Source organism: Procambarus clarkii, chromosome 35 (genome assembly GCF_040958095.1).
Source record: "Procambarus clarkii isolate CNS0578487 chromosome 35, FALCON_Pclarkii_2.0, whole genome shotgun sequence".
Classification (NCBI taxonomy): Eukaryota; Metazoa; Arthropoda; class Malacostraca; order Decapoda; family Cambaridae; genus Procambarus; species Procambarus clarkii.
Window position 1 is genome coordinate 19,276,053 of NC_091184.1, and position 24,080 is coordinate 19,300,132.

The 24,080-nt window shown below is 56.6% G+C and overlaps 1 protein-coding gene across 1 annotated transcript in view; it reads left to right on the forward strand.

Moving 5' to 3' along the window:
* The first annotated feature begins 1,929 nt into the window (after positions 1-1,929).
* Positions 1,930-24,080, forward strand: part of LOC138371375 (uncharacterized) — a 54,928-nt gene continuing 32,777 nt past the window's right edge. Inside the window, exon 1 of the mRNA XM_069336158.1 lies at positions 1,930-2,071. Within this exon, the coding sequence (XP_069192259.1) occupies positions 1,955-2,071 (117 nt within the window). The 5' untranslated portion in view covers positions 1,930-1,954. The remainder of the gene's footprint in view (positions 2,072-24,080) is intronic.

The following is a 24,080-nucleotide window of genomic DNA, read 5'->3' on the forward strand; positions in this document are numbered from 1 at the left end:
CCTCTTCCCTGTTTTTGGGTACAGGTCTCTCAGGTCATCCACAGGGTTATTAAGTCTAGCTAGTCTGCGGTTTATCCCTGTGTCCATGACGTTTGTAAATTTGCTGCTCTTGGTGCCGTCTTTGGTAACATGTCCTGGACTGACATTAGGACACTGGGTTTTTGGCGGTTGAACAGGGTCCTGGCTGCATGCTACCTCGTTAACGTTCCTGGGCCTAGTTGGGCCTGTGTCGCTTTGGGTCGGTGGCTGCAGCCTGTCTCAACTTCGAGTTGAGATGTGGAACACTGACCGCCTCCAAGCAACAGCCTAGTGGACCATGCTCTCACAAGTCAAATAGTTCTCCTCCCCAAGCACGCCGGGCTCCTCCCCAAGCACGCCGGGCTCCTCCCCAAGCACGCCGGGCTCCTCCCCAAGCACGCCGGGCTCCTCCCCAAGCACGCCGGGCTCCTCCCCAAGCACGCCGGGCTCCTCCCCAAGCACGCCGGGCTCCTCCCCAAGCACGCCGGGCTCCTCCCCAAGCACGCCGGGCTCCTCCCCAAGCACGCCGGGCTCCTCCCCAAGCACGCCGGGCTCCTCCCCAAGCACGCCGGGCTCCTCCCCAAGCACGCCGGGCTCCTCCCCAAGCACGCCGGGCTTGGGGAGTAGAACTATTCCCAGAACCCCATCAAGCAGGTATCCCGGGTAAGTCCCCCTTCTTTCTTTTTAGTCGTTGGTGAAGTAGCTCCGGGGAGCCGTAGGGGCTACCCCTCAGAACATCAGTGTTGAATGTAATGAAACACCATTTTCTGGGTGAGTCCCAGAGGCTCCCCGGCAACCCTCCCTTTTTCCGGTTGGCAATTTTTGTGTATTTTAACATCCAGCCCCAGAACTTTAGGGTGGATTGCCGGTGTGGGTGTCTGGGGCTTCCTCTTCCCCCTCTTGGGGAGGGGGGATCTGTGTAGACATGCAATGTGGCTCGTGTGACGTCATGCTTGTTTGCTCGTTTTCATTTGGGGGTGGGGGGTTCTGTCCACTCGCTTGTCTAATTTCGTTGTTTTTAACCAGAATAGGGGTTTGTTTTGGGGCGCTTGCCTCTCTGGGTGCCTGTCCCAGTCGATGGCAGATATAGATTGCTCCAAATCACATGTGCATTTCTATACGCCATTGCTCCTCGTGCCTCTCCGAGGGGGCCATGTTCTGGCTCGTGGATCCCGGTAGACAAGAACTCCATGCACATTGATGCCAGAAAGCTAATATATCCATATCAGCTTGGATATCTGTGGGGAGCCTCCGGGACTCGCCCAGAAAATGGTGTTTCATTACATTCAACGCTGTTTTTTTGCTCTAATACCTGAAACGTTGTTATTACTAAAGTTAACTGTCATCTTGGTGTTTCTCTTCACTGTGGTCAGTGTCGAGAAACAACATTACTTATATTTTCCAGTTACTTTACTCAGAGCCTGATGCTTCATTATAGTCCAGTTACTTTACTCAGAGCCTGATGCTTCATTATAGTCCAGTTACTTTACTCAGAGCCTGACACTTCATTATAGTCCAGGTTCCACCATTAATGTTTGTGTTGGTAATGACAGGTGCAGGAGACCATCAGGGAGGCCCTGGAGATGATGACCACAGAGACAGGTGCCATAGCTGACCCCGTACACCTGGGAGACTCAGCCTCCACCATTAATGTTTGTGTTGGTAATGACAGGTGCAGGAGACCATCAGGGAGGCCCTGGAGATGATGACCACAGAGACAGGTGCCACAGCTGACCCCGTACACCTGGGAGACTCGGCCTCCACCATTATTGTGTTGGTAATGACAGGTGCAGGAGACCATCAGGGAGGCCCTGGAGATAACGACCACAGAGACAGGTGCCACAGCTGACCCCATACACCTGGGAGACTCAGCCTCCACCATTAATGTTTGTGTTGGTAATGACAGGTGCAGGAGACCATCAGGGAGGCCCTGGAGATGATGACCACAGAGACAGGTGCCACAGCTGAACCCGTATACCTGGGAGACACAGCCACCAGCATCATGAAAAAAGTTCAGGAAATCACTGGAGAGATCCCCCAGAAGCAATTAACAGTAAGTTTTTTATTTTCTCTCATAGGTCATATCTCAAGATAATGAATTGCGTTTTGAGAAGAGAAAGTTTGTTCTTAGGTTTACCGAGGTTCCCCAAGTTCTACTACTGAATTTCCTTAACATACAATCCACAATACGATCTAAAATATTTGTCTAACTCCTGGATAAATATATTCTGGTAAGTGAACAGATAAACAGATCAGGTGAAAGGAAACATGGGAACCTTTTCTGTTCTCCATGATGATTAAGCCTGTGATCCTCTATTGAACCCGGGATCCTGCCCCCCCCTCACAGAGGCACAAAGGGCAGGTGACACTCCACCAACCTACCGGGAAAGCATCCAGGAAGACAGTGAACCAAAACAGACCACTGATGGGTTCGAAGAGACTGAAGCAGTGAAAATGCCAACAAACTCCCAAACAATGCCAGCACCAACCCCCTGCCAGTAGAGGGAGGCTGGAGCTACAGGTCCAGCACCAACCCCCTGCCAGTAGAGGGGGGCTGGAGCTACATGTCCAGCACCACCCCCCTGCCAGTAGAGGGGGGCTGGAGCTACAGGTCCAGCACCAACCCCCTGCCAGTAGAGGGGGGCTAGAGCTACAGGTTCGGCACCAACCCCCCTGACAGTAGAGGGAGGCTGGAGCTACAGGTCCAGCACCAACCCCCTGCCAGTAGAGGGGGGCTGGAGCTACAGGTCCAGCACCAACCCCCCCCCCCCCTGCCAGTAGAAGGGGGGCTGGAGCTACAGGTCCAGCACCAACCCCCTGCCAGGAGAAGGGGGCTGGAGCTACAGGTCCAGCACCCCCCCCCCCTGCCAGTAGAGGGGGGCTGGAGCTACAGGTCCAGCACCAACCCCTTGCCAGTAGAGGGAGGCTGGAGCTACAGGTCCAGCACCAACCCCCTGCCAGTAGGGGGGGGCTGGAGCTACAGGTCCAGCACAAACCCCCTGCCAGTATAGGGGGGGGGGAGCTACAGGTCCAGCACCATCTGTCTGCCAGTAGAGGGGGACTGGAGCTACAAGTCCAGCACCAACCTCTGCTATTAGAGGGAGGCTGGAGCTACAGGTCCAGCACCAACCCTCTGCCAGTAGAGGGGGGCTGGAGCTACAGGTCCAACACCAACCCCCTGCCAGTAGAGGGGGGCTGGAGCTACAGGTCCAGCACCAACCCCCCACCCCTGCCAGTAGAGGGGGGGCTGGAGCTTCAGGTCCAGCACCAGCCCCCTGTCAGTAGAGGGGGCTAGAGCTACAGGACCAGCACTAACCCCCTGCCAGTAGAAGGGGGGCTGGAGATACAGGTCCAGTACCAACCCCCTGTCAGTAGAGGGGGCTGGAGCTACAGGACCAGCACTAACCCCCTGCCAGTAGAAGGGGGGCAGGAGATACAGGTCCAGTACCAACCCCCTGTAAGTAGAAGGGGGCTGGAGCTACAGGTTCAGCAACAACCCCCTGCCAGTAGAGGGGGGCTGGAACGACAGGTTCAGCACCAACCGCCTGCTATTAGAGGGGGGGCTGGAGCTACAGGCCCAGCGCCAACCCCCTGCCAGTAGAGGGGGGATGGAGCTACAAATCCAGCACCAACCCCCTGCCAGGAGAAGGAGCCTGGAGCTACAGGTCCAGCACCAACCCCCTGCCAGGAGAACGGGGCTGAAGCTACAGGTCCAGCACCAACCCCCTGCCAGTAGAGGTGGGCTGGAGCTACAGGTCCAGCACTAACCCCCTGCCAGTAGAGGGGGGCTGGAGCTGCAGGTCCAGCACCAACCCCCTGCCAGTAGAGGGGGGGCTGGAGCTACAGGTCCAGCACCAACCCCCTGCCAGTAGAAGGGGGGCTGGAGATACAGGTCCAGTACCAACCCCCTGTCAGTAGAGGGGGCTGGAGCTACAGGACCAGCACTAACCCCCTGCCAGGAGAAGGGGGCTGGAGCTACAGGTCCAGCACCAACCCCCTGCCAGTAGAAGGGGGGCTGGAGCTACAGGTTCAGCAACAACCCCCTGCCAGTAGAGGGGGGCTGGAACGACAGGTTCAGCACCAACCGCCTGCTATTAGAGGGGGGGCTGGAGCTACAGGCCCAGCGCCAACCCCCTGCCAGTAGAGGGGGGATGGAGCTACAAATCCAGCACCAACCCCCTGCCAGGAGAAGGGGCCTGGAGCTACAGGTCCAGCACCAACCCCCTGCCAGGAGAAGGGGGCTGAAGCTACAGGTCCAGCACCAACCCCCTGCCAGTAGAGGTGGGCTGGAGCTACAGGTCCAGCACCAACCCCCTGCCAGTAGAGGGGGGCTGGAGCTGCAGGTCCAGCACCAACCCCCTGCCAGTAGAGGGGGGGCTGGAGCTACAGGTCCAGCACCAACCCCCTGCCAGTAGAAGGGGGGCTGGAGATACAGGTCCAGTACCAATCCCCTGTCAGTAGAGGGGGCTGGAGCTACAGGACCAGCACCAACCCCCTGCCAGTAGAGGGGGGCTGGAGCTACAGGTCCAGCACCAACCCCCTGCCAGGAGAAGGGGGCTGGAGCTACAGGTCCAGCACCAACCCCCCCCCCCCCTGCCAGTAGAAGGGGGGCTGGAGCTACAGGTCCAGCCCCAACGCCCTGCCAGTAGAGGAGGGCTGGAGCTACATGTCCAGCACCAACCACCTGCCAGTAGAGGGGGGCTGGAGTTACAGGTCCAGTGTAACGGGGGGTGGGGGAAATAGCTCTATCTTGTCCATTATTCCACCCCCCAGTTAACTAACGAGGCCGGGGGAAACAGCTCTCTCTAGTCCGTTATCCCGTCCTCAGTTAGCTAACTATTCTAGAGCACCCTCCAGAGTTCCTAAGGCAACCTCTCTCGTTCAACACCTTGTAACCTAGGTATTCGACTACCTAGGTGCTAAGACTACAAGGCGCCGTCACTTGATCAGTTACCCGAAACTCTAGAGAGAACTCTAGAATACAGAATCATTGCCACAAACGTATAAGAGGAAACGAAAGGAAAGAAATGAATAGTGAAGTAATTAGTGAGGGTTTGGGGTAAGAGGTAGGGAGGTGGGAGGAGCGAGGAGGGTCATTAGTTGAAAGTGAGAGTTTAGAGATGGGTGGAGGGAGAGGTGTAGATAGGTAGAAGTAGAAGAGTAGATAGAAGTAGAAGAGTAGATAGTAGAAGACGAAATGCTGCCACCATCCATTCATGATCATTACATACAAGACAAGGAATGGAACTTGCCTGTATCACAAAATATTCTCAAAAGATGTTATTACCATGTATCAACTCCAAACATGTACTCATTAATATCTTGAATCTAGTAACCACCGAGGCTTTCTCACCTCAACTCAATTCTCTAGGGAACACAGTGAAAGACCATTTAAATAATAAATTCAACAATTATATTTTTCATGATAAGTATCATAACTTAAGCAATCCAAGTAAAATGTTAACGATTAATATTCAAAGTGAGTCATCATCCAAGAATTCGAGAACCCTACAACTTGACTGCCCCTGATCATCACACAACATATGTAAACACGACCAAGTCACCTTACTGTTCACTCACCGAGGACTGAGTCTAAGTTGAATAGAGAGGGGGGGGGGGGTCTGTAGCTTGACAGAGACTGTCTCGCCCCTGCCGGCCGACAGCCTCCCTGCTAGGGACGTCGTCTCAGCTCTCCTGGCTCGTGTGCTGTTCTGTCTCGTTAATCCTTATGCTCTATGCTCCCTCAGTATATATTGGGGACCCTAGTACTAACTCCGCCCACCAATAGATAGCCTCCGGCACTCTACCAAGCCACTCCTTAAACGTCGGCATGTTTGAAGGCTACCCGGCTCCAATTATACGCTTAGCGGAAGCAAGGTGAAATTCTCATGATCTGACCTCAGGTCACTTGGGGTCATTAACGCTTTGAGGTGTGAGATCTCAGGCAGACAACTGGCGCCTCTCAGATCCTTGTCTGTGACTCATGTACTATATATATTTTAAATAAACTAACCCAAACACTTTTACAGTGTTACATCTCCCCTTCTCCCCGAAATAAAGTTTTTGCAACACTGCTAAAGCAAGCTAGCTGTGTGCAACAACTTTATTAACGAAAAAAAAAATACATCCTAGCTAAACAAATATACATCATCCTACTCTAAAAATGAAATATGTGGACAGACGTCCATTGTCTCTGGCTGGGCGACGTCACTGCTTGGTCTTGTAGATAATCCTGTACCACATTTCTTCAACACAACTGCCTCCGTCGCTTCTCCGTCGTTAACGCACAACAACCCTTGGTCAACCCGAAAGCCGTTACTACTTGAACTGCGCACAGGACCGTGGAATTCGGTTGTCCCAGCTGATCTGTAATTGGCCCTACGTCAGTCACCATGAGAGACGTATATTGGGGTTCTTCACAGCTATAGGGACTACAAGTTTCGAGACCTTCATATAGTTGCCAACAGTAGAAATCCCATCCTACTCTTCTTCCTCCCTGTTGCTCCAGCACGCCTCCTTCAGAGAGCTACTTCTGACAGCCACATCAAGTCCGCACGACACAGGAAGAATCACTCAACAGAGCAACATGCTTGTAGGAGGGGCGGCCAGTCAAGGCAAACGATCCTGTCTTGCAATTACGCTCCATGCAATGATGCTGACACCAGCAAGGGACACTAGGTATCATGTCTCACTCAGCTTGTCTTATCTTCTCTTCTTTCTTCTCTCTACCTTCTTCTCTCTTCTTTCTTCTCTCTTCTTTCTTCTCTCTTCCTCCTCCCATGGGTCTTTGACAAGCGACCTGGGGTCCATTGGGGTCCGTCCGTCCTGGGGTCCATCCTGGGTAGACCGATGTTGGTGGGACAGACTGGAGTCGTTGTTGCTCCTCTTCCATCTTTACTGGGTCGTCTGGGGTCGTCTGCAGAACGACCTGGGGTCCACTGGGGGTCCGTCCGTCTTGGGGTCCGCTGGGGTCCGTCCGTCCTGGGGTCCACTGGGGTCCGCCCGTCTTGGGGTCCACTGGGTAGACCAATGTTGACCGACCGAGAGGACTGCATCTTGGGGTCCCCCGGGGTGGTGGTGGTGGTGGTGGAACCATGACCTCCAGGTAGTGGGCTGGTCGTGGTGGTGGTGATAAACGCCCGTGAGTATGGTACACAGCAGCCGTCTCCCTCTTTTGTATGTGCGTCTCTCCTCTCTTCTGGCTCCCACCTGTGGGTGAACAGAAAGGCGACAATACCCGTGTTCCATCTTGTTGTGTGACCCTGTAGTTTGTATAGGGTTCACACAGTCCAATTATAAGCTCTCCTCCTGGCAACAACTACACTTAATTTTTTTTTTTTTTTTAATAATCCAATTAACTCTGAATGATATTGACTTGGTGGAACATAAAACAGTAACAGAGTAAAGTTAGAGAAGAGAGAATAAGGTCGTCACTCCTTTTAACTTGTCACAAAAAAAAATCAACACTAATAGACAAAACACTAGCCTAAACTTAACTGTACCGTTCTTAATCTTAAGTACTTAATTAACCATTACTCCCACCCTTAACCTACAGCCACCTACGTGACCCAGAGTGTCTCCCTAGCATCTCCGCCGGTAAACAACTCCAAACTGTTGCCACCCCTGTGACCAGACTATCTAACGTCGAGCGTCCCCAACGTGAAGTCTACTGACATACTAAGCCTCCCCCTAGCATGCTGTACAAGACCAGTACACCTCGGGTTATTGCGTTCAAATGGAGTAAAACAGTCGATCGCAATAATCTGAGCAGAACCACACTTAAACTACTTAAGAACTACACCTGCCACTCCCCACTGACCTGGAGACCAGCGGTGGCTGGGTGTCCCCGTGGGACATGCGAGGTCACCTGTCACACTCAGCTGACCTGCACTACCAACACCGCTAAGTTCCCAAATCGCCAAATCTTATTACTAACATAAATCACTACACACGCAAGTTCTGGTGAACATTCCCTGAATACCACAAAACTCACAAAATCACTAAACCACAACACTAGAGAATCACAATCTCCTAACCTGAAAACTCGCTAAATCGCGAAAGTAAACACCTGTCAAGATCTCCCTGATAGCGCCTGAGCGGCAAAAGACACGTGGGACTGAACAATGTTAAAAGAACACCAACTACCTACAACATTGTTCAACACCGCTGCCAACATTGTAACGAGGGGTGGGGGAAATAGCTCTATCTTGTCCATTATTCCACCCCCCCCAGTTAACTAACGAGGCCGGGGGAAACAGCTCTCTCTAGTCCGTTATCCCGTCCTCAGTTAGCTAACTATTCTAGAGCACTCCCAGAGTTCCTAAGGCAGCCTCTCTCGTTCAACACCTTGTAACCTAGGTATCGACTACCTAGGAGCTAAGACTACAAGGCGCCGTCACTTGATCAGTTACCCGAAACTCTAGAGAGAACTCTAGAATACATAATCATTGCCACAAACGTATAAGAGGAAACGAAAGGAAAGAAATGAAAAGTGAAGTAATTAGTGAGGGTTTGGGGTGAGAGGTAGAGAGGTGGGAGGAGCGAGGAGGGTCATTAGTTGAAAGTGAGAGTTTAGAGAGGGGTGGAGGGAGAGGAGTAGATAGGTAGAAGTAGAAGAGTAGATAGAAGTAGAAGAGTAGATAGTAGAAGACGAAATGCTGCCACCATCCATTCATGATCATTACATACAAGACAAGGAATGGAACTTGCCTGTATCACAAAATATTCTCAAAAGATGTTATTACCATGTATCAACTCCAAACATGTACTCATTAATATCTTGAATCTAGTAACCACCGAGGCTTTCTCACCTCAACTCAATTCTCTAGGGAACACAGTGAAAGACCATTTAAATAATAAATTCAACAATTATATTTTTCATGATAAGTATCATAACTTAAGCAATCCAAGTAAAATGTTAACGATTAATATTCAAAGTGAGTCATCATCCAAGAATTCGAGAACCCTACAACTTGACTGCCCCTGATCATCACACAACATATGTAAACACGACCAAGTCACCTTACTGTTCACTCACCGAGGACTGAGTCTAAGTTGAATAGAGAGGGGGGGGGGGGGTCTGTAGCTTGACAGAGACTGTCTCGCCCCTGCCGGCCGACAGCCTCCCTGCTAGGGACGTCGTCTCAGCTCTCCTGGCTCGTGTGCTGTTCTGTCTCGTTAATCCTTATGCTCTATGCTCCCTCAGTATATATTGGGGACCCTAGTACTAACTCCGCCCACCAATAGATAGCCTCCGGCACTCTACCAAGCCACTCCTTAAACGTCGGCATGTTTGAAGGCTACCCGGCTCCAATTATACGCTTAGCGGAAGCAAGGTGAAATTCTCATGATCTGACCTCAGGTCACTTGGGGTCATTAACGCTTTGAGGTGTGAGATCTCAGGCAGACAACTGGCGCCTCTCAGATCCTTGTCTGTGACTCATGTACTATATATATTTTAAATAAACTAACCCAAACACTTTTACAGTGTTACATCTCCCCTTCTCCCCGAAATAAAGTTTTTGCAACACTGCTAAAGCAAGCTAGCTGTGTGCAACAACTTTATTAACGAAAAAAAAAATACATCCTAGCTAAACAAATATACATCATCCTACTCTAAAAATGAAATATGTGGACAGACGTCCATTGTCTCTGGCTGGGCGACGTCACTGCTTGGTCTTGTAGATAATCCTGTACCACATTTCTTCAACACAACTGCCTCCGTCGCTTCTCCGTCGTTAACGCACAACAACCCTTGGTCAACCCGAAAGCCGTTACTACTTGAACTGCGCACAGGACCGTGGAATTCGGTTGTCCCAGCTGATCTGTAATTGGCCCTACGTCAGTCACCATGAGAGACGTATATTGGGGTTCTTCACAGCTATAGGGACTACAAGTTTCGAGACCTTCATATAGTTGCCAACAGTAGAAATCCCATCCTACTCTTCTTCCTCCCTGTTGCTCCAGCACGCCTCCTTCAGAGAGCTACTTCTGACAGCCACATCAAGTCCGCACGACACAGGAAGAATCACTCAACAGAGCAACATGCTTGTAGGAGGGGCGGCCAGTCAAGGCAAACGATCCTGTCTTGCAATTACGCTCCATGCAATGATGCTGACACCAGCAAGGGACACTAGGTATCATGTCTCACTCAGCTTGTCTTATCTTCTCTTCTTTCTTCTCTCTACCTTCTTCTCTCTTCTTTCTTCTCTCTTCTTTCTTCTCTCTTCCTCCTCCCATGGGTCTTTGACAAGCGACCTGGGGTCCATTGGGGTCCGTCCGTCCTGGGGTCCATCCTGGGTAGACCGATGTTGGTGGGACAGACTGGAGTCGTTGTTGCTCCTCTTCCATCTTTACTGGGTCGTCTGGGGTCGTCTGCAGAACGACCTGGGGTCCACTGGGGGTCCGTCCGTCTTGGGGTCCGCTGGGGTCCGTCCGTCCTGGGGTCCACTGGGGTCCGCCCGTCTTGGGGTCCACTGGGTAGACCAATGTTGACCGACCGAGAGGACTGCATCTTGGGGTCCCCCGGGGTGGTGGTGGTGGTGGTGGAACCATGACCTCCAGGTAGTGGGCTGGTCGTGGTGGTGGTGATAAACGCCCGTGAGTATGGTACACAGCAGCCGTCTCCCTCTTTTGTATGTGCGTCTCTCCTCTCTTCTGGCTCCCACCTGTGGGTGAACAGAAAGGCGACAATACCCGTGTTCCATCTTGTTGTGTGACCCTGTAGTTTGTATAGGGTTCACACAGTCCAATTATAAGCTCTCCTCCTGGCAACAACTACACTTAATTTTTTTTTTTTTTTTAATAATCCAATTAACTCTGAATGATATTGACTTGGTGGAACATAAAACAGTAACAGAGTAAAGTTAGAGAAGAGAGAATAAGGTCGTCACTCCTTTTAACTTGTCACAAAAAAAAATCAACACTAATAGACAAAACACTAGCCTAAACTTAACTGTACCGTTCTTAATCTTAAGTACTTAATTAACCATTACTCCCACCCTTAACCTACAGCCACCTACGTGACCCAGAGTGTCTCCCTAGCATCTCCGCCGGTAAACAACTCCAAACTGTTGCCACCCCTGTGACCAGACTATCTAACGTCGAGCGTCCCCAACGTGAAGTCTACTGACATACTAAGCCTCCCCCTAGCATGCTGTACAAGACCAGTACACCTCGGGTTATTGCGTTCAAATGGAGTAAAACAGTCGATCGCAATAATCTGAGCAGAACCACACTTAAACTACTTAAGAACTACACCTGCCACTCCCCACTGACCTGGAGACCAGCGGTGGCTGGGTGTCCCCGTGGGACATGCGAGGTCACCTGTCACACTCAGCTGACCTGCACTACCAACACCGCTAAGTTCCCAAATCGCCAAATCTTATTACTAACATAAATCACTACACACGCAAGTTCTGGTGAACATTCCCTGAATACCACAAAACTCACAAAATCACTAAACCACAACACTAGAGAATCACAATCTCCTAACCTGAAAACTCGCTAAATCGCGAAAGTAAACACCTGTCAAGATCTCCCTGATAGCGCCTGAGCGGCAAAAGACACGTGGGACTGAACAATGTTAAAAGAACACCAACTACCTACAACATTGTTCAACACCGCTGCCAACATTGTAACGAGGGGTGGGGGAAATAGCTCTATCTTGTCCATTATTCCACCCCCCCCAGTTAACTAACGAGGCCGGGGGAAACAGCTCTCTCTAGTCCGTTATCCCGTCCTCAGTTAGCTAACTATTCTAGAGCACTCCCAGAGTTCCTAAGGCAGCCTCTCTCGTTCAACACCTTGTAACCTAGGTATCGACTACCTAGGAGCTAAGACTACAAGGCGCCGTCACTTGATCAGTTACCCGAAACTCTAGAGAGAACTCTAGAATACATAATCATTGCCACAAACGTATAAGAGGAAACGAAAGGAAAGAAATGAAAAGTGAAGTAATTAGTGAGGGTTTGGGGTGAGAGGTAGAGAGGTGGGAGGAGCGAGGAGGGTCATTAGTTGAAAGTGAGAGTTTAGAGAGGGGTGGAGGGAGAGGAGTAGATAGGTAGAAGTAGAAGAGTAGATAGAAGTAGAAGAGTAGATAGTAGAAGACGAAATGCTGCCACCATCCATTCATGATCATTACATACAAGACAAGGAATGGAACTTGCCTGTATCACAAAATATTCTCAAAAGATGTTATTACCATGTATCAACTCCAAACATGTACTCATTAATATCTTGAATCTAGTAACCACCGAGGCTTTCTCACCTCAACTCAATTCTCTAGGGAACACAGTGAAAGACCATTTAAATAATAAATTCAACAATTATATTTTTCATGATAAGTATCATAACTTAAGCAATCCAAGTAAAATGTTAACGATTAATATTCAAAGTGAGTCATCATCCAAGAATTCGAGAACCCTACAACTTGACTGCCCCTGATCATCACACAACATATGTAAACACGACCAAGTCACCTTACTGTTCACTCACCGAGGACTGAGTCTAAGTTGAATAGAGAGGGGGGGGGGGGGGGGTCTGTAGCTTGACAGAGACTGTCTCGCCCCTGCCGGCCGACAGCCTCCCTGCTAGGGACGTCGTCTCAGCTCTCCTGGCTCGTGTGCTGTTCTGTCTCGTTAATCCTTATGCTCTATGCTCCCTCAGTATATATTGGGGACCCTAGTACTAACTCCGCCCACCAATAGATAGCCTCCGGCACTCTACCAAGCCACTCCTTAAACGTCGGCATGTTTGAAGGCTACCCGGCTCCAATTATACGCTTAGCGGAAGCAAGGTGAAATTCTCATGATCTGACCTCAGGTCACTTGGGGTCATTAACGCTTTGAGGTGTGAGATCTCAGGCAGACAACTGGCGCCTCTCAGATCCTTGTCTGTGACTCATGTACTATATATATTTTAAATAAACTAACCCAAACACTTTTACAGTGTTACACCAGCACCAACCCCCCCATCCCCCCCTGCCAATAGAAGAGGGCTGGAGCTATCGGTCCAGCACCAACCCTCCCTGCCAGTAGAGGGGGGGCTGGAGCTACAGGTCCAGCTTCAACCCCCTGCCAGTAGAGGGGGCTGGAGCTACAGGTCCAGCACCAACCTCCTGCTGAAGAAGAGGGCTGGAGCTACGGGTCCAGCACCAACCCCCTGCCAGTAGAGGGGAGCTGGAGCTACAGGTCCAGCACCAACCCCCAGCCAGTAGAGGGGGGGCTGGAGCTACAGGTCCAGCACCAACCCCTTGCCAGTAGAGGGAGGCTGGAGCTACAGGTCCACCACCAACCCCCTGCCAGTAGGGGGGAGAGGGTTGGAGCTACAGGTCCAGCACCAACCCCCTGCCAGTATTGGGGAGAGGGTTGGAGGTACAGGTCCAGCACCAACCCCCTGCCAGTAGGGGGGAGAGGGTTGGAGGTACAGGTCCAGCACCAACCCCCTGCCAGTAGGTGGTGGCTGGAGCTACAGGTCCAGCACCAACCCCCTGCCAGTAGGGGGTTGTTTGAAGGCTACCCGGCTCCAATTATACGCTTAGCGGAAGCAAGGTGAAATTCTCATGATCTGACCTCAGGTCACTTGGGGTCATTAACGCTTTGAGGTGTGAGATCTCAGGCAGACAACTGGCGCCTCTCAGATCCTTGTCTGTGACTCATGTACTATATATATTTTAAATAAACTAACCCAAACACTTTTACAGTGTTACACCAGCACCAACCCCCCCATCCCCCCCTGCCAATAGAAGAGGGCTGGAGCTATCGGTCCAGCACCAACCCTCCCTGCCAGTAGAGGGGGGGCTGGAGCTACAGGTCCAGCTTCAACCCCCTGCCAGTAGAGGGGGCTGGAGCTACAGGTCCAGCACCAACCTCCTGCTGAAGAAGAGGGCTGGAGCTACGGGTCCAGCACCAACCCCCTGCCAGTAGAGGGGAGCTGGAGCTACAGGTCCAGCACCAACCCCCAGCCAGTAGAGGGGGGGCTGGAGCTACAGGTCCAGCACCAACCCCTTGCCAGTAGAGGGAGGCTGGAGCTACAGGTCCACCACCAACCCCCTGCCAGTAGGGGGGAGAGGGTTGGAGCTACAGGTCCAGCACCAACCCCCTGCCAGTATTGGGGAGAGGGTTGGAGGTACAGGTCCAGCACCAACCCCCTGCCAGTAGGGGGGAGAGGGTTGGAGGTACAGGTCCAGCACCAACCCCCTGCCAGTAGGTGGTGGCTGGAGCTACAGGTCCAGCACCAACCCCCTGCCAGTAGGGGGGGCTGGAGCTACAGGTCCAGCACAAACCCCCTGCCAGTATAAGGGGGGGGGGGAGCTACAGGTCCAGCACCATCTGTCTGCCAGTAGAGGGGGGGCTGGAGCTACAAGTCCAACACCATCCCTCTGCCAGTAGAGGGGGGCTGGAGCTACAGGTCCAGCACCAACCCCCTGCCAGTAGAGGGGGGGGGGGCTGGAGCTACAGGTCCAGCACCAACCCTTTGCCAGTAGAGGGGGGCTGGAGCTACTGGTCCAGCACCAACCCCCTGCCAGTAGAGGGGGGCTGGAGATACAGGTCCAGCACCAACCCCCCACCCCTGCCAGTAGAGGGGGGGCTGGAGCTTCAGGTCCAGCACCAGCCCCCTGTCCGTAGAGGGGGCTAGAGCTACAGGACCAGCACTAACCCCCTGCCAGTAGAAGGGGGGCTGGAGATACAGGTCCAGTACCAACCCCCTGTCAGTAGAGGGGGCTGGAGCTACAGGACCAGCACTAACCCCCTGCCAGTAGAAGGGGGGCAGGAGATACAGGTCCAGTACCAACCCCCTGTAAGTAAGAGGGGGGCTGGAGCTACAGGTTCAGCAACAACCCCCTGCCACTAGAGGGGGGCTGGAACGACAGGTTCAGCACCAACCCCCTGCTATTAGAGGGGGGGGCTGGAGCTACAGGTCCAGCACCAACTCCCTGCCAGTAGAGGTGGGGGGCTGGAGCAACAGGTCCAGCACCAACCCCCCCCTGCCAGTAGAGGGGGCTGGAGCTACAGGTCCTGCACCAACCCCCTGCCAGTAGAGGGGGGGGGGCTGGAGCTACAGGTCCAGCACCAACCCCCTGCCAGTAGAGGGGGGGCTGGAGCTACAAGTCCAGCAACAACCCCCCCCTGCCAATAGAGGGGGGTTGGAACGACAGGTTCAGCACCTTCCCCCTGCTATTAGAGGGGGGGGGGTGTTGGAGCTACAGGTCCAGCACCAACCCCCTGCCAGTAGAGGGGGGGGAGGGCTGGAGCTACAGGTCCAGCACCAACGCCCAACCAGTAGAGGGGGGCTGGAGCTACAGGTCCAGCAACAACCCCTTAGCCAGTAGAGGGGGAGGGGCTGGAGCTACAGGTCCAGCAACAACCCCTTAGCCAGTAGAGGGGGGGGGGGCTGGAGCTACAGGTCCAGCACCAACCCCCTGCCAGTAGGGGGGAGAGGGTTGGAGGTACAGGTCCAGCACCAACCCCCTGCCAGTAGGTGGTGGCTGGAGCTACAGGTCCAGCACCAACCCCCTGCCAGTAGGGGGGGCTGGAGCTACAGGTCCAGCACAAACCCCCTGCCAGTATAAGGAGGGGGGGAGCTACAGGTCCAGCACCATCTGTCTGCCAGTAGAGGGGGGGCTGGAGCTACAAGTCCAACACCATCCCTCTGCCAGTAGAGGGGGGCTGGAGCTACAGGTCCAGCACCAACCCCCTGCCAGTAGAGGGGGGGGGGGCTGGAGCTACAGGTCCAGCACCAACCCTTTGCCAGTAGAGGGGGGCTGGAGCTACTGGTCCAGCACCAACCCCCTGCCAGTAGAGGGGGGCTGGAGATACAGGTCCAGCACCAACCCCCCACCCCTGCCAGTAGAGGGGGGGCTGGAGCTTCAGGTCCAGCACCAGCCCCCTGTCAGTAGAGGGGGCTAGAGCTACAGGACCAGCACTAACCCCCTGCCAGTAGAAGGGGGGCTGGAGATACAGGTCCAGTACCAACCCCCTGTCAGTAGAGGGGGCTGGAGCTACAGGACCATCACTAACCCCCTGCCAGTAGAAGGGGGGCAGGAGATACAGGTCCAGTACCAACCCCCTGTAAGTTAGTGGGGGGCTGGAGCTACAGGTTCAGCAACAACCCCCTGCCAGTAGAGGGGGGCTGGAACAACAGGTTCAGCACCAACCCCCTGCTATTAGAGGGGGGCTGGAGCTACAGGTCCAGCACCAACTCCCTGCCAGTAGAGGGGGGGGGGCTGAAGCTACAGGTCCAGCACCAACATCCCCTGCCAGTAGAGGGGGGCTCGAGGTACAGGTCCTGCACCAACGCGCTGCCAGTAGAGGGGGCTGGAGCTACAGGTCCAGCACCAACCACCCTGCCAGTGGAGGGGAGGCTGGAGCTACAGGTCCAGCACCAACCACCCTGCCAGTAGAGGGGGGCTGGAGCAACAGGTCCAGCACCAACCCCCCCCCCTGCCAGTAGAGGGGGCTGGAGCTACAGGTCCTGCACCAACCCCCTGCCAGTAGAGGGGGGGGCTGGAGCTACAGGTCCAGCACCAACCCCCTGCCAGTAGAGGGGGGGGGCTGGAGCTACAAGTCCTGCACCAACCCCCTGCCAGTAGACGGGGACTGGAGCTACAGGTCCAGCAACAACCCCCCCCTGCCAGTAGAGGGGGGTTGGAACGACAGGTTCAGCACCTACCCCCTGCTATTAGAGGGGGGGGGGGTGTTGGAGCTACAGGTCCAGCACCAACCCCCTGCCAGTAGAGGGGGGGGGAGGGCTGGAGCTACAGGTCCAGCACCAACGCCCAACCAGTAGAGGGGGGCTGGAGCTACAGGTCCAGCAACAACCCCTTAGCCAGTAGAGGGGGGGGGGGCTGGAGCTACAGGTCCAGCACCAACCCCCTGCCAGTAGAATTGGGCTGGAGCTACAGGTCCAGCACCAACCCCTTGCCAGTTGAGAGGGGAGGGTGGAGCTACAGGTCCAGCACCAACCCCCTGCCAGTAGAAGGGGGCTGGAGCTACAGGTCCAGCACCAACCCCCTGCCAGTAGAGTAGGGGGCTGGAGCTACATGTCCAGCACCAACCCCCTGCCAGTTGAGGTGGGGGGGGGGTTGGGACTACTTTTTCAGCACCAACCCCCCTGCCAGTAGAGGGGGGGGGGCTGGAGCTACAGGTCCAGCACCAACCCCCTGACAGTAGAGGGGGGCTGGAGGTACAGGTCCAGAAACAACCCCTGCCAGTAGAGGGGGGGGAGGCTGGAGCTACAGGTCCAGATTCAACCCCCTGCCAGTAGAGGTGGGCTGGAGCTACAGGTCCAGCACCAACCCCATGCCAGTAGAGGTGGGGCTGGAGCTACAGGCCCAGAACCACACCCCTGGCAGTAGAGACTGGGGGGGGGGGTCTGGAGCTACTGGTCCAACACCAACCCCCCTGCCAGTAGAGGGGGGGCTGGAGCTACAGGTCCATCACCAACCGCCTGCCAGTAAAGGGGGGCTGGAGCTACAGGTCCAGCACCTACCCCCCTGCCAGTAGAAGGGAGATGGAGCTACAGGTCCAGCACCAACCCCCTGCCAGTAGAGGGGGGCTGGAGCTACAGGTCCAGGACAAACCCCCTGCCAGTAGAGGTGGGCTGGAGCTACAGGTCCAGCACCAACCCCTTGCCAGTAGAGGGGGGCTGGAGCTACAGGTCCAGGACAAACCCCCTGCCAGTAGAGGTGGGCTGGAGCTACAGGTCCAGCACCAACCCCCTGCCAGTAGAGGGGGGCTGGAGCTACAGGTCCAGCACCAACCCCCTGCCAGTAGAGAGGGCCTGGAGCTACAGATCCATCACCAACCCCCTGCTAGTAGAGGGGGGGGGGGGCTGGAGCTACAGGTCCAGCACCAACGCCCAACCAGGAGAGGGGGGGGAAGCTGGAGCTACAGGTCCAGCACCAACCCCCTACCAGTAGAGAGGGGAGGGTGGAGCTACAAGTCCAGCACCAACCCCCTGCCAGTAGAATTGGGCTGGAGCTACAGGTCCAGCACCAACCTCCTGCCAGTAGAGAGGGGAGGGTGGAGCTACAGGTCTAGCACCAACCCCACTGCCAGTAGATGGGGGCTGGAGCTACAGGTCCAGCACCAACCCCCTGCTAGTAGAGGGGGAAGCTGGAGCTACAGGTCCAGCACCAGCCCCCTGCCAGTAGAGGGGGGGGGGCTGGAGCTACAGGTCCAACACCAACCCCCTGCCAGTTGAAGGGGGGTGGGGGGGCTGGAGCTACAGGTCCAGCACCAACCCCCGGCCAGTAGAGGGGGGCTGGAGCTACAGGTCCAGCACCAACCCCCTGCCAGTAGAGGGGGCTGGAGCTACAGGTCCAGCACCAACCCCCTGCCTGTAGAGGGGGGCTTGAGCTACAGGTCCAGCACCAACCCCCTGCCAGTAGAGGGGGCTGGAGCTACAGGTCCAGCACCAACCCCCTGCCAGTAGAGGGGGATGGAGCTACAGGTCCAGCACCAACCCACCTGCCAGTAGAGGGGGGGGGGCTGGAGCTACAGGTCCAGCACCAACCCCCCAGCCAGTAGAGGGGGGCTGGAGCTACAGGTCCAGCAACAACCCCCCAGCCAGTAGAGGGGAGGGGCTGGAGCTACAGGTCCAGCACCAACTCCCTGCCAGTTGAGGTGGGGGGGGGCTGTAACTACTATTTCAGCACCAACCCCCCTGCCAGTAGAGGGGGGGGGGGCTGGAGCTACAGGTCCAGCACCAACCCCCCTGCCAGTAGAAGGGGGGGCTGGAGCTACAGGTCCAGAAACAACCCCCTGCCAGTAGAGGGGTGCTGGAGCTACAGGTCCAGCAGCAACCCCCTGCCAGTAGAGGGAGGCTGGAGCTACAGGTCCAGCACAAACCCTCTGCCAGTAGAGGGGGGCTGAAGCTACTGGTCCAGCACCAACCCCCTGCCGGTAGAGGGGGGCTGGAGCTACTGGTCCAACACCAACCCCCCCCTGCCAGTAGAGGTGGGTTGGAGGTACAGGTCCAGCACCAACACCCTGCCAGTAGCTACTGGTCCATCACCAACCCCCTGCCAGTAGATGGGGGATGGGGCTACAGGTCCAGCACCATCCCCCCCCTGCCAGTAGAGTGGGGGGGCTGGAGCTACATGTCCAGCACCAACCCCCTGCCAGTAGAGGTGGGGGGGCTGGGACTTCTTTTTCAGCACCAACCCCCTGCCAGTAGAGGGGGGCTGGAGCTACAGGTCCAGGACAAACCCTCTGCCAGTAGAGGGGGGCTGGAGCTACAGGTCCATCACCAACCCCCTGGAAGTTGAGGTGGGCTGGAATTCCAGGTCTAGCACCAACCCCCTGCCAGTAGAAGGGGGGCTGGAGCTACAGGTCCAGAAACAACCCCCTGCCAGTAGAGGTGGGTGGAGCTACAGGTCCAACACCAATCCTCTGCCAGTAGAGGTGGGCTGGAGCTACAGGTTCAGAACCAACCCCCTGCCAGTAGAGGTGGGCTGGAGCTACAGGTGCAGCACCAACCCCCTGCCGGTAGAGGGGGGCTGGAGCTACTGGTCTAGCACCAACCCCACTGCCAGTAGAGGGGGGCTGGAGCTACAGGTCCACAACCAACCCCCTGCCAGTAGAGGGGGGAAGCTGGAGCTACAGGTCCAGCACCAACCCCACTGCCAGTAGATGGGGGCTGGAGCTACAGGTCCAGCACCAATCCCCTGCCAGTAGAGGGGGGAAGCTGGAGCTACAGGTCCAGCACCAAACCCCTGCCAGTAGAGGGGGCTGGAGCTACAGGTCCAGCACCAGCCCCCTGCCAGTAGAGGGGGGGGGGCTGGAGCTACAGGTCCAGAACCAACAGCCTGCCAGTAGAGGGGGGCTGGAGCTACTGGTCCAACACCAACCTCTGCCAGTAGAAGGGGGGTAGGGGGGCTGGAGCTACAGGTCCAGCACCAACCCCCCTGCCAGTAGAAGGGAGATGGACCTACAGGTCCAGCACCAACCCCCTGCCAGTAGAGGGGGGCTGGAGCTACAGGTCCAGCAGCAACCCCCTGCCAGTAGAGGGGTCTGGAGTTACAGGTCCAGCACCAACCCCTAGCCAGTAGAGGGGGGCTGGAGCTACAGGTCCAGGACAAACCCCCTGCCAGTAGAGGGGGGCTGGAGCTACAGGTCCAGCACCAACCCTCCTGCCAGTTGAGGGGGGGGGCTGGAGCTACAGGTCCAGCACCAACGCCCAACTAGTAGAGGGGGGCTGGAGCTACAGGCCCAGCAACAACCCTTTAGCCAGTAGAGGGGGGGGGGCTGGAGCTACAGGTCCAGCACCAACCCCCTGCCAGTAGAGGGGGGGGAGGGCTGGAGCTACAGGTCCAGCACCAACGCCCAACCAGTAGAGGGGGGCTGGAGCTACAGGTCCAGCAACAACCCCTTAGCCAGTAGAGGGGGGGGGGGCTGGAGCTACAGGTCCAGCACCAACCCCCTGCCAGTAGAATTGGGCTGGAGCTACAGGTCCAGCACCAACCCCTTGCCAGTAGAGAGGGGAGGGTGGAGCTACAGGTCCAGCACCAACCCCCTGCCAGTAGAAGGGGGCTGGAGCTACAGGTCCAGCACCAACCCCCTGCCAGTAGAGTAGGGGGCTGGAGCTACATGTCCAGCACCAACCCCCTGCCAGTTGAGGTGGGGGGGGGTTCTGACTACTTTTTCAGCACCAACCCCCCTGCCAGTAGAGGGGGGGGGCTGGAGCTACAGGTCCAGCACCAACCCCCTGACAGTAGAGGGGGGCTGGAGGTACAGGTCCAGAAACAACCCCTGCCAGTAGAGGGGGGGGAGGCTGGAGCTACAGGTCCAGATTCAACCCCCTGCCAGTAGAGGTGGGCTGGAGCTACAGGTCCAGCACCAACCCCATGCCAGTAGAGGTGGGGCTGGAGCTACAGGCCCAGAACCACACCCCTGGCAGTAGAGACTGGGGGGGGGGGGGTCTGGAGCTACTGGTCCAACACCAACCCCCCTGCCAGTAGAGGGGGGGCTGGAGCTACAGGTCCATCACCAACCGCCTGCCAGTAAAGGGGGGCTGGAGCTACAGGTCCAGCACCTACCCCCCTGCCAGTAGAAGGGAGATGGAGCTACAGGTCCAGCACCAACCCCCTGCCAGTAGAGGGGGGCTGGAGCTACAGGTCCAGGACAAACCCCCTGCCAGTAGAGGTGGGCTGGAGCTACAGGTCCAGCACCAACCCCTTGCCAGTAGAGGGGGGCTGGAGCTACAGGTCCAGGACAAACCCCCTGCCAGTAGAGGTGGGCTGGAGCTACAGGTCCAGCACCAACCCCCTGCCAGTAGAGGGGGGCTGGAGCTACAGGTCCAGCACCAACCCCCTGCCAGTAAAGAGGGCCTGGAGCTACAGATCCATCACCAACCCCCTGCTAGTAGAGGGGGGGGGGCTGGAGCTACAGGTCCAGCACCAACGCCCAACCAGGAGAGGGGGGGGAAGCTGGAGCTACAGGTCCAGCACCAACCCCCTACCAGTAGAGAGGGGAGGGTGGAGCTACAAGTCCAGCACCAACCCCCTGCCAGTAGAATTGGGCTGGAGCTACAGGTCCAGCACCAACCTCCTGCCAGTAGAGAGGGGAGGGTGGAGCTACAGGTCTAGCACCAACCCCACTGCCAGTAGATGGGGGCTGGAGCTACAGGTCCAGCACCAACCCCCTGCTAGTAGAGGGGGAAGCTGGAGCTACAGGTCCAGCACCAGCCCCCTGCCAGTAGAGGGGGGGGGGCTGGAGCTACAGGTCCAACACCAACCCCCTGCCAGTTGAAGGGGGGTGGGGGGGCTGGAGCTACAGGTCCAGCACCAACCCCCGGCCAGTAGAGGGGGGCTGGAGCTACAGGTCCAGCACCAACCCCCTGCCAGTAGAGGGGGCTGGAGCTACAGGTCCAGCACCAACCCCCTGCCTGTAGAGGGGGGCTTGAGCTACAGGTCCAGCACCAACCACCTGCCAGTAGAGGGGGCTGGAGCTACAGGTCCAGCACCAACCCCCTGCCAGTAGAGGGGGATGGAGCTACAGGTCCAGCACCAACCCACCTGCCAGTAGAGGGGGGGGGGCTGGAGCTACAGGTCCAGCACCAACCCCCCAGCCAGTAGAGGGGGGCTGGAGCTACAGGTCCAGCAACAACCCCCCAGCCAGTAGAGGGGAGGGGCTGGAGCTACAGGTCCAGCACCAACTCCCTGCCAGTTGAGGTGGGGGGGGGGCTGTAACTACTATTTCAGCACCAACCCCCCTGCCAGTAGAGGGGGGGGCTGGAGCTACAGGTCCAGAACCAACCCCCCTGCCAGTAGAAGGGGGGGCTGGAGCTACAGGTCCAGAAACAACCCCCTGCCAGTAGAGGGGTGCTGGAGCTACAGGTCCAGCAGCAACCCCCTGCCAGTAGAGGGAGGCTGGAGCTACAGGTCCAGCACAAACCCTCTGCCAGTAGAGGGGGGCTGAAGCTACTGGTCCAGCACCAACCCCCTGCCGGTAGAGGGGGGCTGGAGCTACTGGTCCAACACCAACCCCCCCTGCCAGTAGAGGTGGGTTGGAGGTACAGGTCCAGCACCAACACCCTGCCAGTAGCTACTGGTCCATCACCAACCCCCTGCCAGTAGATGGGGGATGGGGCTACAGGTCCAGCACCATCCCCCCCCTGCCAGTAGAGTGGGGGGGCTGGAGCTACATGTCCAGCACCAACCCCCTGCCAGTAGAGGTGGGGGGGCTGGGACTTCTTTTTCAGCACCAACCCCCTGCCAGTAGAGGGGGGCTGGAGCTACAGGTCCAGGACAAACCCTCTGCCAGTAGAGGGGGGCTGGAGCTACAGGTCCATCACCAACCCCCTGGAAGTTGAGGTGGGCTGGAATTCCAGGTCTAGCACCAACCCCCTGCCAGTAGAAGGGGGGCTGGAGCTACAGGTCCAGAAACAACCCCCTGCCAGTAGAGGTGGGTGGAGCTACAGGTCCAACACCAATCCTCTGCCAGTAGAGGTGGGCTGGAGCTACAGGTTCAGAACCAACCCCCTGCCAGTAGAGGTGGGCTGGAGCTACAGGTGCAGCACCAACCCCCTGCCGGTAGAGGGGGGCTGGAGCTACTGGTCTAGCACCAACCCCACTGCCAGTAGAGGGGGGCTGGAGCTACAGGTCCAGCACCAACCCCCTGCCAGTAGAGGGGGGAAGCTGGAGCTACAGGTCCAGCACCAACCCCACTGCCAGTAGATGGGGGCTGGAGCTACAGGTCCAGCACCAATCCCCTGCCAGTAGAGGGGGGAAGCTGGAGCTACAGGTCCAGCACCAAACCCCTGCCAGTAGAGGGGGCTGGAGCTACAGGTCCAGCACCAGCCCCCTGCCAGTAGAGGGGGGGGCTGGAGCTACAGGTCCAGAACCAACAGCCTGCCAGTAGAGGGGGGCTGGAGCTACTGGTCCAACACCAACCTCTGCCAGTAGAAGGGGGGTAGGGGGGCTGGAGCTACAGGTCCAGCACCAACCCCCCTGCCAGTAGAAGGGAGATGGACCTACAGGTCCAGCACCAACCCCCTGCCAGTAGAGGGGGGCTGGAGCTACAGGTCCAGCAGCAACCCCCTGCCAGTAGAGGGGTCTGGAGTTACAGGTCCAGCACCAACCCCTAGCCAGTAGAGGGGGGCTGGAGCTACAGGTCCAGGACAAACCCCCTGCCAGTAGAGGGGGGCTGGAGCTACAGGTCCAGCACCAACCCTCCTGCCAGTTGAGGGGGGGGGCTGGAGCTACAGGTCCAGCACCAACGCCCAACTAGTAGAGGGGGGCTGGAGCTACAGGCCCAGCAACAACCCTTTAGCCAGTAGAGGGGGGGGGGGGCTGGAGCTACAGGTCCAGCACCAACCCCCTGCCAGTAGAGAGGGGAGGGTAGAGCTACAGGTCCAGCACCAACCCCCTGCCAGTAGAGTGGGGGGCTGGAGCTACATGTCCAGCACCAACACCCTGCCAGTTGAGGTGGGTGGGGGGCTGGGACTACTTTTTCAGCACCAACCCCCCTGCCAGTAGAGGGGGGGGGCTGGAGCTACAGGTCCAGCACCAACCCCCTGCCAGTAGAATTAGGCTGGAGCTACAGGTCCAGCACCAACCC